General features: G+C 40.2%; 1 protein-coding gene across 1 annotated transcript; it reads right to left on the bottom strand.

Moving 5' to 3' along the window:
- Positions 1–1,530: 1,530 nt before the first annotated feature.
- On the bottom strand, positions 1,531–16,911 carry bco2l (beta-carotene 15, 15-dioxygenase 2, like). Its single transcript, XM_085367213.1, has 12 exons — positions 16,857–16,911; positions 14,911–15,088; positions 14,463–14,674; positions 13,956–14,071; positions 13,755–13,857; positions 11,769–11,909; positions 6,769–6,929; positions 6,162–6,332; positions 3,955–4,092; positions 3,079–3,261; positions 2,778–2,888; positions 1,531–2,003 (listed from the first exon to the last, which is right to left on the bottom strand). The coding sequence occupies exons 1-12, from the start codon at positions 16,888–16,890 to the stop codon at positions 1,887–1,889; spliced, it is 1,665 nt and encodes a 554-aa protein (XP_085223339.1). The 5' UTR covers positions 16,891–16,911; the 3' UTR covers positions 1,531–1,886.
- Between the last annotated feature and the right edge of the window lie 2,087 nt (positions 16,912–18,998).

Below are 18,998 nucleotides of genomic sequence, written 5' to 3'. Positions count from 1 at the left end.
AATGGAGAATGACAAATCTGGATATAGTAGACATGGTTCTCACTACTGAGGGAAATCACTCCCTGTCTTTTAGAAGTGTCTCTAATATGGTGAATATAGATGATATCGTTATGAATTCATGGGATATGAAATAATGATACAGATAAGACTCAAAGTTAAGGCAATAACTTGTGCTTAGTGAGACAGCAAGGGGGTTCAGAGTGAGTTACTGCTTACTCTCGTGGGTCAAATAAGAGCTCAGAGAGTTGAAAGCTGTCACCTTGACAGCAGGGAAGACAAACTTGAATGCTAGCATGTTTGTTTATCGTGTTTAGTTTTCTCCTAATGACTGTTGGGCTCTACCCACATGAATCTGGCCCATTTGGCCACCAAAGTGTTATCTATATTGCACCTTGAATGAGCCATGATGATGATTTTGTCTTTGTCATTTGGTAAATTGGATGGAGATTTGCTTCAGCTGCGTTTTTGGTTAATGAAACATTTAACCCAAGATTCATTTGAGTGCAAAGGTCGCTGGATCACTCTCTGCTGGTCGCTGCCAGTGGAGTGAGTACTAATAAAGTTGAGCATCTCTTATGCTCACACTTGCACGCACGCACACAGGCAGGCACTCGAAAAGGTTAAGCATGACTGATTAGATTAGGAATTATAGGCTAATTAATGTGTATCTTGGGAGACATGTACAGCATGCTTATTAAAAGACACAGCTGCAGCTGAGCAGAGGAACATGACAAAAATGTAAGTGATTTCAATTCCCTGTGTTAAATTATTTCAAACAGCAAACTATGGCTTTATCCCATCCTATCTTATTCCACTTGGTGAAATAAGAGACGCTGAAGATGAAACCTCTGCTTGTGTACCATACAGCCATAAATTATTTAAGGTTGGGACCTGCTGTTGCAAATTACCTTTGCAAAACTCTTGACTAAAAGTCGATTTTAGTCAAAGGGAAAATTTGTATAGTTCATAATATAGTTGAAACGCCACAGCTTCCAGCTGCAGAGCCTAAATTCAGTTCAAATCAGCCCATTCAAATCAATGTAAGAGGGAAAATTGCCAATGAAATAAGTATCATTAAAGTCAATTGTGGCGAGACAAGTGCCGCTATAGTAGGCCACTTCACACAATGGGTAGAGTCTGTGTATGGCACTGTTCTGTTCGGCTCGTGGCTTAATAGAATGAAATAACAAGCCACTCTATGCAAAGTCCTAAATGTTAGTGTTTATGCGTATGACAACTTTGTTTGGGGTTTTGTTTTGGATGGACAACACCAAATTTCTGATGTGACCTCCGCTAGACTCTCTGGAGGCTATCGACCAGTTAGTTCCATTTGTTTTCCAGGCATTTCAGACGTTGTCCATTTCTATCACATTACTTTGACAGAAATTGAATTTCCTCTGATGCATTTTTATGTATCCTAAGTGCTGTTCTGTTCTCCCTGGGAGTATAGCGTTTCCAGTGGTATGATGATGCAAAAACACTTTAACCGAGAAAAAAAAAGGGAAACATATTTTATTTGAATGTATGCACTGAAAGGAAAGCACAATTTTAAATTCTTACAAGAGATCACGAGGACACATAGAGGACAAACTATATCAGTGTTCCGATGCCATGCTGGGCTCTCTGTCTTGTTAGCCTCCTAAGATTGCCATCTTTCTAACAGTAATGGCAGCACACGGTGGGGACATGCACCTATTCCCATCAAGGAGGCACAAACAAATGGCATGAGTGTGCAGTTTTTCCAAGCTCTTACTTCTTTCTGTCTTTTACAGTTCAGGAGTTTTACAGGGAACGACATCGACAGAGATTTTCTATTTTGTGGATAAAGTGGCTGGTTGCTGGTTCAATTTCAGCAATTTGCCACAGAGTTGTAGAGAGTGGCAAATCTAGCCCATCTCGTTAAACACACCATGGGTCCCATATGGGATATTGACAGGGACCTCCGCTCTGCCCAGCTCAGAGAAGGTCTTGGCATCCAGAACAAGCAGGAAAGTACTTTTCTCCTGGAAACAGATACAGAGGAGGAAGATTATGTTATTGGAAGGGGGGAAAAAAGGTCACAGATCTCCCTTCTTGCTATAATGATACTGAGAGCACCAAAGCATTTGTCTTCTCCCATGCATAGTAAAAACACATGTCTGCTCAGGTTGCAATAAGAGTATAACAAATCTGTTTGTTATTATGTATATTTTTTCCTCTATAAATTTCATTGTATACACCCAATTTCTGTTTATATTCTTCATTAGTTTTTTATATGTGTGTGTTTTCTTTTCAAATTCAGTTTAGATCCAGTTAGTTTCCACAATGGGTTTTTCAATTTAGCTTTTATTGTTTAAAAGTGTTTAGTGTAGTATTGCCACAGGCAAGATTAAAGAAACTCAGAGTAAGCATTACAATAAGAAACACTCTGTGAAGGTAAATGACTCACAGTTATATAGACGTCACCGTGTGGACTCAGGTAGCACATTTTGGTATTATTTTGACTACTTTTGGCCCTTCTGGATAAGTTTATGGCACAGTCAAATGTTGTGTGGGCCACGCGTTTCTTAAAATATTGTAAAGCACATGGCATCTAGCCCCACACTGACCCTGGTTGGATCAGTCAGGCTAGCCTAGAAGAAAATACTAATGGCCATATCCGGGCCACATACATTTTCACAGTTGTCTGCTCATTTTTATTGTGTTGACAAACTAACTTTAGCCTTTTTTGTCTGTAACAGTGATGCACAAATACCATAAAAGGTGAATATCTCTCTCAGATAAATGGTTTCAATTACTTCTCTGGGCGTGATGATGACAGACAAGACAACTCCATCATCTTCCTCAGTAGCTTTAGGCGAAGCAACAAAGACAGGCTCAGACGGGTACAAGCCGGGATAACGCCACGCCTAGACAGGAGAAGATCACATAAACATACCCCTTACTCTCAACTTTTTCATGTTAGAAAACCAACTCACACAACCTACTGCTGCCCTCGCTATGATAAAGAAACAGAAGTAGAAATAGCTTTGATGTGGTAATACCCGGCTCAGTTAACAATGAGGTTTCTCTAAGTGTACCCTTTGACTGATAGAAAACCTTAAGCTCCTTGGTGTGGACATCCATCTTGAGCAGGGAGTCACTGAAAACGTGTCCAAAGCCACAGGAGTAGAAGTAGCGGTAAGGCCTGCCATTGAACTGGTGATAATTGATCTGAGGGAACTCAAGGCCACCGAACTGCAGCAGCTCATCATTGTGAAGCTCCTCGTGGGTCATGTAAACCTGCAGGATGAGGGTTTTGCTCAAATCAGTGAAAGACTTTAGCCAAAAATTGAGACATAGTGACAGACATGATTTCCTTGGTCCTGCAAATCAGTACAGCATTGTTCTCTCTGACAGGGAAATTAATGGATTCCCGCAAAAGGGCCAGAGCATCCATTAGTTAACAATAAATGAATTTCTCTTCATTTTACTTTAGAAATAAATGTAATGTCACGTGCAACGAGCAAGCAATATTTTTCTCAGTTTTCTTCTATCTTTTTTTTCTGTGACTCTGGTCGCATGAGCACTTTAACAGATGTTTTTCAGTTGCTGCATGCACTCTCACAACAACAACGGAGGACAGTGTCATACAGGTAGTCATGACAACTAAAAGATCACATTTTTCTTTCAGCTTTATTCCGCTGTAAGAAAGCGTTGGAGAGCGAGTATGTGTGAGGATACATAAGCCGTTAAACTCTAATTATTCACCTGAATAGTGGACACATCGTTTTTATCTGCTGTAACTCATGAAATTACTCTCTTGCAGAAAGTAACTTTCATCACGCTGGATAATTGATGAGAATGTGTGGGAGTAAATTGGTTGTATTCATCATGATTATAGGCCTCCATCTTCACCTGTTCCCAGTACAACCAGTAATGTACTGTTAAAAATATTACTACTATAGGCAGGAAATTCATGCTATTGACTCCTACCTCTCCAGGTTTTGTCATCCTCGCCGTGGCTTTGCAGTTATGCAAAGTGATAAGATTTTCATCTGCAGGAGTTTGTTCATCCACGGACAGAGGCAGGGCATATCTTCTTGGAAGGTTTCTGCACAATGAGTTATAAAACTGCCAAAAGAAATCAGAGGGATATGAAAAAAAACAGACTCCCAACTATCTGTGTTTGAATAAAAGGTGCGATGCAACCTCAAGAACAATCACAGCCAAACAGATACAAAGTGCTGTCACAAAACCATGTTCCTATGTTTTGATGAAAGTAATACACTCCACCACATTTGAAATCACAGATATTTCCAAAGTCTATTTCTTTGGAAACTGACAAATAAGAAGAAGAGGAAGAAAAAAAAGAAGAAAACATCAGAGGCAATTGAACAGTCTATGCCCAAGAAACAGACAAATCCTCCACAAATCCTCGCTGATTCATATTTTAGGTTTCAGGGTGGATGAGGGTAATGTTATGAATGCAAAACAAAATACTAGCTGAACAATGATGGATACAAAAACACCATTATGTGGAAGTCACTCGTGTTGTTGTTTTGGTAAAAGCCAGCATTTCAATCTGAGCAGGGGCCCGTTCTTCGTACCGCGCTAAGTGAGTTAGCTGGATGAGATTGTTGACGATTTCGCGTGATCCTGGATCGTTCGGTTCCCCGAAGCCCATCCGGGACTTGCTGTCATAGCAACAGAGCCGTAAGCGTAAACCTGCTGGGGAGCAGGTTTACTTTATGTAAACAGGATTAGATCGCGGCCACGCAGGTATGTCCGCGTCATTCATACGAAAGCAACAGCGATATTCCACCACTGTTTCACCATAAATAAATAACATCAATGTAACTAAAGATAATGCAGCACTTGATCCTTTTATTGATTTCACACAGATACATACAGGTCATTCCCTAAAAAAGGGAAATGTACTATTAACATTCTATTACATGTATGTGATTATTACAGATGTAATTCATATTTCAGAGTAGTAATTGTAAATTACTTCGTGTAATCAAGATGAGAGACCACGGCTATAAAAGCGAAGGTGGATTTGGGAAGTCTGTCGCAGTCATATCCTGTCCGTTTACGCGAGCAACCCATTGCGGAAGGTGCAAGATTGATAAGGAGAGTCCTCAGAATTCAGCGTATATTGCGGGACAGACAGGATCCTTTAGCTCAGCGCGACAGTGTGCTCATAGAGAGATATCGATTTTCCCGTGAGGGTATTATTCACTTAACCAACTTGTTGACGAGGGGGTGCAGGACCACCACCTGTCTTTTTTTTTGCTCTGCCCTTTTCTTGGTTGCTGTTATGAACAAACAGAGTATTCCAGGGTCTCTTTCCAAGAGACGACAAGCAATATAAGTGATAAATATTACCATTCTGTAGAATATTCTTATATTTCACTTTTACCTGTTCCCATGTTCTAGTGGGTCCTGTTGTGGCTCTAATGTGAAAGGGGATATAATATAACATATTATAATATAATATAATGTAATATAATATTGGATAATATGGTGTGATATGATAAATCTACCCTACCGCCTACTGGTGTTGGCCAGAGGGGCCGATGGCGCAATATGGCAGCCTGGCTTCTGTCAGTCTGCCCCAGGGCAGCTGTGGCTACAACCGTAGCTGCCTCCACCAGTGTGTGAATGTGAGAGTGAATGAATAGTGGCATTGTAAAGCGCTTTGGGTGCCTTGAAAAGCGCTATATAAATCCACTCCATTATTATTGTTATTATTATTATTATTAAATTACTTACGAGTTTGATTTGTCAGCAACTTTCTGCCAGCCCTCTCTCCTTGCTTTTGCAGCCTTTGCAGTGTTCCCTTGCGTTTTAATTAAACTCTGAAACTCCTGAAATCCCTCACTCAAGAGTTCTTGCTCTGCTGCCGAAAAATACCGAGCGCGCTCCTTGACATTTTCGCCGACCAATCAAAGGGTTGCCGATCAATGTTTCTACTATCGATGCGTAGCCCCTGTTGGGCCACCCAGTGATCTCACATTACTTCATCCAGCTATACTAATCGTCAACAACAGGTGTGTTCGGGGAACCGGAATAGCGAGCTCAGAGTTAGCGCGATGATTTGGTCTTGGATGTTTCATTTGATCTTGGATGTAGTAAGCGACGTACGAAGCACAGGGCCCTGTTCACTGATAACAAACTAACAAACTCAAGGCATTTACCTCGTCTATTTCCTCTCCTGAATTTCTTCGGAGGTTCTCCAGCGTGAACTCCCCAATGAGCTCGCCATCATCCCCACAGCACATGTCCATAACCAAGAACTCACTGTCCTCAAAAGCGTTGATTTGATGGAGCGTAAACATGGGTCCTGTATAGTACTTCACTTCACTCTTCTGTCAGACCAGAAACATCAACCAGTTAGGACTCAGATTCGTACAATATCAAGAAAACAAGACAAAGTTAAAAAAAAAAAAAAAAGACAAACGAGGTGATGTGCTGTTTTTTCACAATTGAAGACAAGCTCCCTGCTTGGCACGAATGTTATTGAGTTGCACCTTATCATTTTGAAAGTTTGTTATTATATGCTTAATGGGTATGCTGTGTAATGAGATGAAAAAATTGAGAGCAACAACACACGAGGAAAGGCTACACCATCAGAGTGTAGTTTCATCAAAATAAATATGAAAAAAATGTAATAGTGCATGAAGAGATCAGCTTACAGCTTTCCTTTTTTTTCCTGTTCCGACTCCTCGGCAGCTGGTTGTGATTGTGTGTTTCCTGTTTTACCCTAGATTGTATACAGTAAATAAGCGTTATAATATATGTCACCTTTCCGGTGTGTCTGTTGACCAGATGGAAGATTGTTGCATGCTGAGGCTCCCAGGTCATGACTTTGCTAAAGCTCTTCCCCTGTATTTTGTACAGCATGAACTTCAGCAGATCTATCTTGATTGGCTGCTCGACAAACACAATATAGTTCTCCGACATGACTAGAGAGGGAGGCACACACAGTAAGAAGTGGCTGCATTAAAAGACACATAAAAGATATACCTTGGTGTCGTGTGCATGGTTTAACAATGAATTCTACTGTTGTTGCAGGTGTAGTGTAACTAATCAGTGCTGTTTTGGGGAAACTAAGACTAAAACTCTCACGTTATTTCAGCAGTTATTTACAGACTGGTGACAAATTACAGGAAAAACTAGCAAAAATCATATTGGTAACTTGAATGCTCCCTGGCATGGGTTCTACCACTGCTGTGGTGCTCTACTGGAGTGACAGGATACAATTCTTTTAAAAGCACCACCACCGCAACCATTTTGTCAAAAATCATGGACAAAATAGCATTCACATAATTTTAATATGTTCCTTGAAGAGACTATTGCCATATAGATGGAAGTGTTTATTCACAGGATAAAGGTAAAGAGCCCTAAAAACAACTTGTTTTAGATTTGAAGCTACCTTTCACTCTAAGAAGACAAGTGGACCCACACCATGCTGGGAAACACGGTATAACAAAGCCACCAGATTTCTATCAATAGGTATTAAAGGGTTCTGTTTTCCCTTTAGTTTATCAACCATCAGCATGTACCTGCATGTAACCGGAACATTAGGTTCAAGTCTAGCACCAAGACATTTGCTTTTGCACATAAAAACTAAACATAAGCATCCAGCAACTCTACCAAGAGATGTGGCGCGCAACCTGGATTGCTGAACAATGTTCCCACACTTGTGGGACTTCTTGGTGTCTGAAAGTCTGCCAGCACATGGGTGGGCTGCCAGTAATATAGACATAGATATAATCAGGGAACTGAAGCAATGTAAAAGCCAAGTGGGGCAAGACTGGGTTAGAGCAACCAAAGAATGAGGCTTTCATTAGCTAGTGTCAGCTTAAGTTTAATTAACAGTAGCTTATTTATGAACTGTTTGCTTCAGCTGATTGTTAACATCTAATCATGGTCTGTGTAGTCATATTAACCCAACTCGTTTTCACACAGTCATTAGCCTGCTAAACCTTCCTCCACAACAATAACCTTCATATTGCATGCAAAGCTTTTTATGATATTGACTTTACTCACATCCAGTGTTTGTTTATGAGAGGAATTTGTTCTCCCCGCAGATCCTACCCCTCATCACAATTTTCACCAAATATGGTTTTCCATAAATGGTCAACAGTATTCTTATAGATCTTTTACAGATATCTGCACTCACAGCCCCATAGTTAGGTTGGCCTGTTCAACTGCTTGTTAACTTATCAGCCAATCATAAGGCAGCAAAACATTCAGTAGTTCAAATCAGAATTAGGAAGAAAGGTGATTTAAGTGACTTTGAATGTGACATGGTCATTGACGGGCTGGCCTGTTTTTATCAGAAACTTCTCATCTTCTGGGACTTTCCCACACAAGCATCCAAATAGTGGCGATTTTCTGGGGAAAATGTCAGAGGTCAGTGGAGAATGACCAGACTGCTTCCAACTCATAAGAAAGCACCAGTAACTAAGATAACCACTTATAAGCCCTGTTACTGATCAAGGGTTCCTTGTAGAACTAGTATATAAATGTGCAACAAGTGATTTATCAGAAATCTAATTAAGCTTCTGTCAGCTAAGAACAGCATGATGAGGCTACAATTGGCACAGGGTTACCGAAATTGGACAAAAGTCTCAATTTCTGCTGCAACATTTGGACCGTAGGGTCAGAGTTGAGCGCAACAGCATGACCGCATAGGTCCAGCTTGTCTGCATGAATGATTCAGGCTGATGTCAGTGCTGTGGAATATTTTCATCACACATATTGGAGCCCTTAGTACCAACTGAGCATCGTTCAAATATGCCTGTCTGACATATTATTGCGGACCAAATGTACCCATCTTCTGATGGGTGCTTTCACAAATTTCTGTCATCTCTCAACCTGGTTTCTTCAATATCGTAATGAGTTCACTGTCCTCAAATGAAACCCACTGTCACCAGATGTCAATCCAGTAGAGCCCCTTTAGGATGTGGAGGAATGGGAGATTCACATCATGGATGTGCAGCTGACAAATCTGCAGCAACTGTATGATGCTGCCATGTCAATATGTAGCAAAACCTCTAAGTAATGTTTCCAGTATGGAGGCATGGGACACACGACACAGGAGGTCTAGTTTTCCACTCCAACTTTATTCACCTCCAGACATTAACTCAGCGTCCAAACACAACAGAACCCCACCTCCAGGCTTGGGTCTGAGTGGAGCCTTCTAGTGGGTCACCACACCAGCACCTTGTTGAATCTATGCAATGAAGAATTCAGACAGTTCTGGTGGCAAAGAGGGTCCAGCCTGGCGCTAGTTAGTTGTAAGTAAGACACCGGTGAGTGTGTACACTCAAAAAAATAAGTCATTGGATGAACTCAATTGGACTGATGGCAGGTTTTCCACGTAATACATCTACTTTGGTCCAACCTAATCTACATACATCGTGACAATTCAATTAAATTGAGTCAGTAGAACACAATTTTGTAAATACTGCTAAAATGAAAAAAAGTACATTAATATGATGTGAAAGGTTTTGGTTGGTCCAACTCAATACAGTGTCATTCACGTGAGCTAGATTTTCATTGCATTGAAATCATTATTTTGAGTTCAACTAAATCATAATTTTCATTACCAGAAAACTAATTTAATTATTAAAATAATGACAAAATGAATTTGTTTTTACAACTCGGGTTTATTCACTTGAATTAAAAGCAGAAACAGAATATTTTGTGAATAAACATACATGTCACATGGTCAAATCAACCTTAACAAAATCAAAGTGCTCACAAAAAAGTGCTGACGTACATTTGTAATGAATGTCAAATCTGAATAGCACACACCTCTGTACTACTAGGCAATACTGAAAACAAACTGGAATCTGTAAAATCAGATTTCACTTCAGAATTTGAAACAACCCAACAATACATAAATACACATACATACATACATACATATATATATATATATATATATATATATGTATACATACATATATATATGTATGTATACATATATATATGTATACATACATATATATACATATGTATATGTATGTATACATATATATGTATACATACATATATATACATGTATACATACATATACATATATGTATACATATATATATGTATACATATATATATATATATATACATACATATATATATATATATATATATATATATATATGTATATGTATATATATATATATATATATATATATATATATATCGCCACCTGTTGCTTTGGCATGTTCCTAGCAGCGTTTTCCTTCAGTTTTGCGTTTACGTGTGGATGGGATTATTTCTTGAAATGAAAACGGAAAATCTCCGTTTACAAAAATACCCGTGCATGTGTAGACGTAGCCGAAATCTTTCATAATAATAAGTAGGTTTGAACATCACGGGAGTGCGCATTGTGCTGACTACAGTTACTCTTCCGGCCACATGGTTCGCTTTTGGTAGCACCCTCAGTAAACTATGCAGTGCTTTTAGAGACACCTCAAAACAATACGTTCTACTAGAAAATGGCATTATATGATAATAAGCACAGAATACCACATTATTTGATTATATTAAAAAAAACAGTAAGAAAGAAGTTAGCTATAGGACATCATCTTTCATTGAGCACATGGCCGCTGGCTAGCTGCTGATAAGCTAGCACACGCTCTGAGTACTTAAAAGTTGGCAGCTACACAATTTCTCCTCTATAACAAGGCACTTTTGAAAAGACCTGTCTATATTGTCCAAAAATTAGTATCCAAGCAGAGAAGAGAATGGTAGCACCACCTAAAGTTCGAAAAACAACTATTAAAAGCTTCTATGATAAATAGCATTGCCATACATTCAGCTCATAAAGTAATACACAATTGGATATATGAAAAATGAAAATGTTACCTTACCTGAAGGTGTAGTTTTGTTCGAAAAGTACAGAGAGAGGCCAACAGCAGCTGCATTCATTCTGATGATCCTGAAAGAGCGCAAAATCTTCGGAGAGGGCGGGCTGTTGGGTAACTCAGCAACTTTGTGTTCTTGTGACAAATACCGTTTTGAGGGAGAATAATTTAGGTTCACCACACGAATAATAGTTGCAGTAACGCTGGAGTGCTACATTTGCGTTGAGTGAGATTAAAAAAAATGTTTAGGCTTAATGAGGGGCTTGAATTTTTTTCTTTGAGTTTACAAATGTGCAAGTGCAAAAATGTACTCCCCCTACCCCCAGTGCCCCAACAAACTCATTCATTTTGTGTTCAGAATCAGCCTGTGCTGGTTTTGAATAATTTTAGGTTTACACAAAGAAAATCAAATTGATTTGGTATTTTTTAATTGCATTTGTGAACAACTAACATAATTTGCATGTGTTCTTTGAAAGGAGGACCTGAATCTGTTTTTTGAGTGTAGACAAGCAGAAGCTGAATAACATTTGGACAGCAAACAATGAAACATTAACATGCAAATTATAGCTGTCTTGTTAGCAGTCCTGTCAGATTTAAGCCGTGGAAAAAACTACAGTAAATACTTCGCTGAAAAAAAGTGTGAAACTTGGAGGTAGAATTAAAAAGAGGAGAGATATAGAGAGCTGAAAGGAAAGACAAAGGAACTGTGAATGACAAAAAGGAGGGCGAGACTGGAATTAAAATCAGTGATTAATAAGAGCATTAAAAAGTTTCACTGAAGTAGATTCACCCAGCCAGTGCTGGAAAAAAAGCAAAAACTCTCCCAGAATTCATTAATTTCACTTCAGTTTACATCCAGCATGCAGACAACTTTAAAAAGTGCGGAGTGGGGGACTCTTTATTATGCTGTAGTGTGTTTCTCACCAAAGCTGTGGAAATAGGAAGGCTTCCTGGGATCAGCTGCAGGGATGGAGCAGATCACGTTGGCTCCACTCAGGTCGGCTGAGTCCTCCATTGCTGCCTTCTCCTCAGGAGGAGGCACACGGATGATGTTGTAGAAAAATCCTAAAGAATGTCCAAAATCACCTTGTGTTATTAGGCTGACTTTATTTCAAAGCGTAAACCCACAAAGATACATAGAGACAAACCTGAGGACAGAACTTTAAAGATCTTGAGGTTTATCTTTAGCCGGCATACAGACAATTTACAAGCAAGGAGCACTCCAAACACCACCCCTATTTCATCTATCATCTTCATCATCAAAAAACCAGCAACAAAAAATATTGATATTAAAGATGACAGATGAACTGGAGTCAACAAGCCTGAAGTCCTCTTTGAGGATCAGTGGCAGTTCATGGCAGATTCATAGAGTGCAAGAGTATAACTGGCAGGCTTCGGAAGACCAGCAACCCTTGATTAAGTGATCTGGAAGGGGAAGCAGATGTGGTTGTTCCAATCAGCAAAGAAATACCAAAATACTAATTCCAGCGAAAGTGATGACTTGACAAAAATGGACAAATTGGGCAGGCTGAACGGTGGGTCAGTACGAAGCCTGAAAGGTGAAGCGCACTGAGATTTAGAAAACTGGAGAGACTTCTGAGCAATTAGTGCAGTAACTTTAACAAACCACTGCCTTTACTTAATATTATGACAGTGTAACTCTCCTTAACTGAGAAAGTAAGCACAGTGGTGAAGGTCTGTTGCACAGAGACGGTGGCCTGGATCGAATGGATTGACGTGCATGTGCCAGGTGGTTGTGCGGATATTCTGAACTGAGTGTGATGAAGATGAAGAGGACATCAAAAGTTAATTGGAGACAGTGAGCGCTTGAAAGAGGCTTTTGACGCTGAGGTGATGCAGATAATGATGATGCAGGTCAGATAAACTTTACAGTACTCATTTTAACTAACAAGAGCAGACCGGCATGGAAAAAGAAGAAACATGTCGAAAACTGGAAAAAGCAGGCTGAAAATGGAAATGAGAAGATGTTCTGAATGTAGCGTGGTTAGACAAAGCATAAAGGTGGGAGCTGCTCTGACCTGTCATCATTATATTAAATACAGTTGTCAGAATGAGTGAGAATGGATTTCTTTCCATCCATGCCCTCATAGAAGGACTGCATTACTATTGAGTAGATTGCATAAAGTCGAGCTGAGGCTGATTTTGACTGAAGGTAAAAGGCTGTTTAGCATAGAACCACCTTCTGCCATAACACCCAGCAAAACCAGCAAAAGTAGCAGCTTCTGTGTGGAGTCGAATGTTGCTGTTTGTGGGACAGTTGATCCCAAAAAGAAAATGCTATTTAATGCTGACATGGGGGGATTGCCAGAGTCACACAAGCTGTCAAGGTTGATTGTAACAAGAAGCAAGGGTGGGGGATGATGCAAGTGAAAGCAAGTGAAAAATGAATGAGTGGCCCCGAGGAACTATGCACGTGTTGAAATCAAAGTGACTCCCTAAAGGGCAGCGGTTGATGTTTGCTGCAGGAAGGGGTAAGAGGAAAATATTTGGAGGGGGCGACTGAAGCGATTGAGTACTTTGATGGCAGGAACCCTGAAACCAGATGGTGCAAAGTATTGCTTTGGAGAACTCAGAAGATGAAAGTTGGAGAGAAAATGGACCCGATATGGCATTTTATGGTTGTCAATAGGGCTTTACAAGGCTTTGTAAAGTTGTCACCAGAGATTATCCTATTAATACCTGGTATATAACACCCACAGGGAGCTTACAAACAGGAGATTATTGTGGGACCACTGTTGGAAGCAAATAAACGTGTGCGTGTGTGTGTGGCAAGTAGGAGGATATAGATGCATTACAGGAATGCGGCTTTTGGGGTGTGAACATCATATAAATTCCAATCATAGCTCAACATAGTAAACTACTGAGAAGGAAAGAGCAAAGACAGGTTACCACTTCTGCTGTATGAGTTGCCCATGTTGTACGTGGAACCATCGCGGTCGTAGTGTGGATGGGCTGAAGCTGAGTTGACAGCGATATACTGACTCCAGTCCACCTTATTAAAAAAAATAACATACACACCATTCTGGTCATTGACCTCGCTATAGAAAAGCTGGAAGATGCAGTCAAAAGACACATTTCTCACTGACTCACTTTCTCTTTTGTCTCCAGGCTTTGTGGATTTACTCTCCTCATGTACTTGGTTTCTGTACTCACGTAATAGTCCCCCTTGTACTTGACAAAGTTCACATTGGCATTATCTGTTGGCTCTGGGAGACAAAACATATCAAATGCAGCTCTTTAGCAGAGAACTTTATGCCATCCTTTTGATCCCCATTCCCTTACAGCATACACACGACGAGATCCAAACTCACAAATATTGACTTGTGTTCTTTTTACCTCAATAAAAAACACAATGTAATGTCCCAGCTTTCATTTGTCTGCAAAAGCCTTTTGCTGTGGAGTCAAGAACCTGGGCGCTGAAGAAAGAATATCCATATATACTTTTCTTCTCACATATGTTTTTGTTTGATTTTTACTTTGTGCTGGTAACCTGATGTAGTAAATGGTGTAACACTGTATTTGGCAGCGCTAGTGCTACAACACTGCAGAAGCAGAGTACACACGGGAAAATGCAATATGTAAAGAAGACGCACGTACTCGGAGTCTGAAAGCGTGACAAGAAGCGTGCAAAGATGTTCTTGCAGGGATCAGGCATGGCTAATGTCCCAAACTCTGAAACCACAATGCGGTTCTTCTCTGAGTTTTCGACAAATGAGTCACTCCTAAGGAAGCGGCTGCTGTAAGTGACATTGCCCTCACGGATGTGGAACCTGTGCATCATGGCCATGCCATCAAACCAGTGGGTGTATCTGAGAGCGAAAAAGAGAATTAATTTCCCGGCAGGATATTCATGTAAGACTAGGTAGAGGGAATGTTGTGAGAATTATGAGACACAAGAGAGTGGAAAAAAAGGATTATTTGAGGAATCGGTGCCTTATTCAACAAACACTGAGGGAAAACTATCTTTTCTATCTACAATACAGGGATGTGTTTACAATCTATCATGATAATACATGTATTTTTTTTCATAGTGTTCCTTAAATACCTGTCTGTTCCAAATTCAAATTTCCCAGGGCCATTTCTCAGAAAGCTCCCATTGATCCAAGGTGGAATTGTTCCCTCTATGGTTGTAGGGATGGGGTCGGGGGTTTCCTCTGCAGAACGGACCAGAGGCGCCAAGCACTCGAGTCCACTGGCCTGTGGACATCTCTGCCTACTGGATACTGAGGGAGGAGAGAAGAAGCACTGAAAGGCTGGTAAAGCACATTATAGTATACACTGTGTTCTATATTACTGGTCGTATGCACATAGGGGTTCACTGGTGGGTAACATGTTGCTGCACACTTGCATTTCTTAAATGACTCTGAAGGAGAAAGTGAGGTTAGATCCTTTCCATAAACCATGTGATGGCATTAACTGGGGGCCTTGGATGTGACTAATTAGCAAACCTTTATTTATTGTGAGATAATTGTGTAAACAACTCCATCTTGTATGTCCTTTGTTGGCTCTTCCGATGTTTGGTTATCCTCAATTCAAACATTTAAACTCTGCATGTGAAGGGAAGTGGTTTTGTGAAACATTCATTATCTCTGATAGGAGACGGTTTGTGCTTTAACAGCTCCTGCTAGTATGAAAACACGGCTCTCTGGGGTCATGCACTACAAATGACACCTGCACTGCCTGTCTTATCTGTTATTCAATAACCCATTCCTGTTCGCTACCTAATATCTCTCCTCATAATGGGAACTGTAAAATATATATGAGAGTGACGTGATTAGCAAAAGCAAAACACTCAGGGTTCAGCACGGGGCGCCATGCTGAGCTTAGCGTACAATATCGCAGTTTTCCTGACCACGTTATTGCGACAAATCAGCAGAGCGAGAATTTCGCTCATTGCTGTCACACGAATACAACAGGCAATAAAAATGGGAATGTGTGATGGGAGATATAACCACAGTAGGCTTTAACAATCTCTTACTATGTTGATTTGGGTGGGTTTCGAATGTGATTACAGCAGCATTGCAAATGACGCCTAAATGTGTGTCTGTCATTTTTAGGAGGCTATTTTCTGAGCTTCCTACTGTTACATTCAAAATTAAGTTTCTTGAAAACAAAACAGCAGCACTGGCAAGCCCAGAACTGTTGTTGATAATAGCTTCAGGTATTACTTTTTCTTTTTTTAAAATATATATTTCTTTTTCTTTTTTGGGGGGGATAAATGCAACAGTAGCTTATTTGCAACAGCTATTTCTTTAATGAATTGTTTCCCTTCTAGCACCAACAGTACAGTCAGGATACAAATGAATGACCTCGTTAGAATTTGCTGCTATAATCCTGCACATCTTTTTAATTTATGTTCTTTTCTTTTTTTTTGTCACTGTGTAGGGGCCTGTCAGCCGCTCTTGGAGTTAACAGCTGAGAATGACTAAAAGCTGTTAATGAGACATTGTGCATATTCTTTACCAGCTCTGCTTCAGCAGTCCTTGGAGCAGGAACAATACAAAATGCCAGCACGTCTTTTTGTAACTTGCAGCTCTGATTTCGAAATGCAACATTATGACTAGCAGGCCTAACTGCATTAACTGAATGCACACCTATATTTTGTGTGGAACCGTATGGAAAGGCTTTTTTTTTTAACATTTGATGCTATCAAACTGCCTCTCTTTTGTAAAAGGCGGAGGCAACAAAGTCTAAGAGCGCCACATATCTCGACACATTTGTTTTTTTATTGTACTTGAGATTTTGATTTACTTCTGTTCTTAGTCACGGGTAACAAAAAGCAGCCTCTTGTAAGGGCTTCGAGGTTTTAGTGTTTATGTAGAAAACAGGCTGGAGTGAGCTCAATTCACCAGTTACTAAACGCAGAGCTATTACATATTTTATAATGCAATAAAATATATCAGGAAAAGAACGGGTTCAGTCCCATTTCATTCTTCTTACGCATATGTGCACATCTTCTGGCTACATTATCGGAAAGAGGTTTCTACTCACAGCTGCGTGTTTGGGGCTCTGCGGTCTTGGACATGGCTTGTTGGTCTGTGTTTGAGCAGAGAAATACACAGGATTTATGCAGTGCGGGAGAAAAACCTTCAACCTTTGGACCCTTGTTAAGTAACTGAATCCACGCACTAAACAATACAGTACTAGCAGAATACAAGTCTAGTAAATCATTAACAAGTGGAGCAGGAAAAAAGCAAAACATGGCCATCTTCATAATATGTTAGCCTTGATATCTTAAGTTTAGCAAACAGACAAAAAACATTTTCACTATTTACCTACATACAATCAAATGAATGAAATGAAATGAGCTGCTCTGGGTGTGAAATCAGTCAAAAAGGATAAGCTCATGAACTGAAAAAGCCATGTAACGTTATGATCCAGTTTTTTATTAATAATGTAAATGTCTGTGCCACTGCCCACAGTGAGAGCATGTTTACTGCTTTCATCTGATCCTGTTCTGCTCTGCATAGCTTCACATAATGTGTGTTTTCCAATGCAGTCAAGGTCCCTGTGTATTTGTACTAAAATCAAATTATATAAAATGTCTGTAATTACTGTAAATGTTATTATACGTAGCAGTAGGTTACACTGCTTGTTATCTCTTTCATGTGGACTGATGAAAGTAGAGATTGCAATGAACTGGTGCTGACTGCAAAAGTATGTGTATAAACAAAGGTGATGAGGAATATTTTTAGTGTAATTCCAGTGGTAGCTGCATGTACGATGTTCCACTCTTGCTCTAAAAAGACTCAGTGGCACAAAAAATTAATTACTCCGAACTAACGTGCAGATACGAGTGCAAAAGATGTTTTGGGAGATGTTTTATGCGGGAATATGCAGCATGTTTAAAATGCCATGTTTGATAGAAGCTATGCAGCAGTGAGTGCAAACTGTAGTGACATAAACATACTGGACACAAATGCAAAATTAGGTGAAGAACATATGAACGCTGTAAACAGATCTTAATAGACGGCACCAATTCCCACTACTCCTCTTCATTCTAACACTGAAAATGAGAGAGCAGGCAAGTATGTGCAAGACCTGTAAGACCAGTTTGGTCATGATGTGCTCACGAGAATTAATGAAATTAGTATTCCCCGTCCTGGGAGTATTAAAGCACAGTTAGCAATGAATTTTATACCCGCAGTAAACAAAGACACAGAAATAAAATAAACATGCAACAATCAACCCAAACGAGAAAGCAGGGAAGGGCTTCTGGTAAAATCAGCATCAAAGATAAAAGCAAATCAGCAGCAGACAGCCGACAGATTTACTTGAGCCCTCTGGCTCAAAGCACTCTGCCTATGGCAACTAAGGCAGCCACTGGAAAGTACAGCTGTGTATTTTTTTAAAGGCAGAAAGCTAAACATTTGGGACATTAGTGGGTTCAGACTGGGCTGAACTATTGCTACAAACCAAAAGACACACTCATACAGGCATATCACATACCAGTGACAGAGGTATGCAAGAGAAAATTAGTTCAAAAACCACACAGCTGGCTGCAGCCAAAAGCACACAATAATATTTATACATTACTGCAAAATGTCTCTTGTTTGTGCCACTTGACAACGGCAATGGCCAGTGCAGTGTTTACTGCCCCAGTGTGACACAAACCAACCATAAACCTCGCACTCGGTGTCATTCGGAGTTCAGCTGCACTTCTGATGGGGGGAAGCGGCCTGAACTGTGTCTGTTACAAACCCCCAGGAGTGGGGTGAGGAAAGGGGGGGGTGGGTAGGGTTCCAGTAAATGAGGTGTTGTGCTTTCCTCAGCCATAAAAGCAGTGAGCCTCGTCTCAGCACACGACAGGCTACCTTCTACTTCGTATAAACAGGAGTTAGTGGTAGGGAGTATATTTGGGTAATCAGAGGTTTTGGGCTAAATAAAAAGGCGGGTAAGAGTTTAGGTCAGGTCTATGTGTTTTCCTACAGAAACAAACCCCCCCCCCCCCCCCCCCCCCCCCCCCCCGTTCTGTACAGCTGTATCACTTCAACATCCACCTCACTTCATTATCTTGCCACTATCAAATTAATGAATACAGGAGGTTTAATCAGAAAATGGAAGGGGAAAGGAGGCATCTGCTTTGGACACTGGCTTGTAATAAGTATAACAATGTTTTTTTTTAATTAGAAG

Source organism: Diplotaxodon limnothrissa, linkage group LG12 (assembly GCF_057381915.1).
Source record: "Diplotaxodon limnothrissa isolate DT_005_m linkage group LG12, D_limnothrissa_male_GT1.1, whole genome shotgun sequence".
NCBI classification, from domain to species: domain Eukaryota; kingdom Metazoa; phylum Chordata; class Actinopteri; order Cichliformes; family Cichlidae; genus Diplotaxodon; species Diplotaxodon limnothrissa.
Note: the sequence above shows the minus strand (reverse complement) of the source record. Positions and strands in the feature narration are given on the sequence as shown.

Bases quoted from the DNA above. Each gene is read 5' to 3' on its own strand.
- bco2l (XM_085367213.1), bottom strand. From the start codon at position 16,890: ATGTCCAAGACCGCAGAGCCCCAAACACGCAGCT. The intron at 14,675-14,910 runs GTATTTAAGGAA...TTTCGCTCTCAG, and splicing joins TTTGAATTTGGAACAGACAG to ATACACCCACTGGTTTGATG. The intron at 3,262-3,954 runs GTAGGAGTCAAT...CTCATCCTGCAG, and splicing joins GGATGACAAAACCTGGAGAG to GTTTACATGACCCACGAGGA.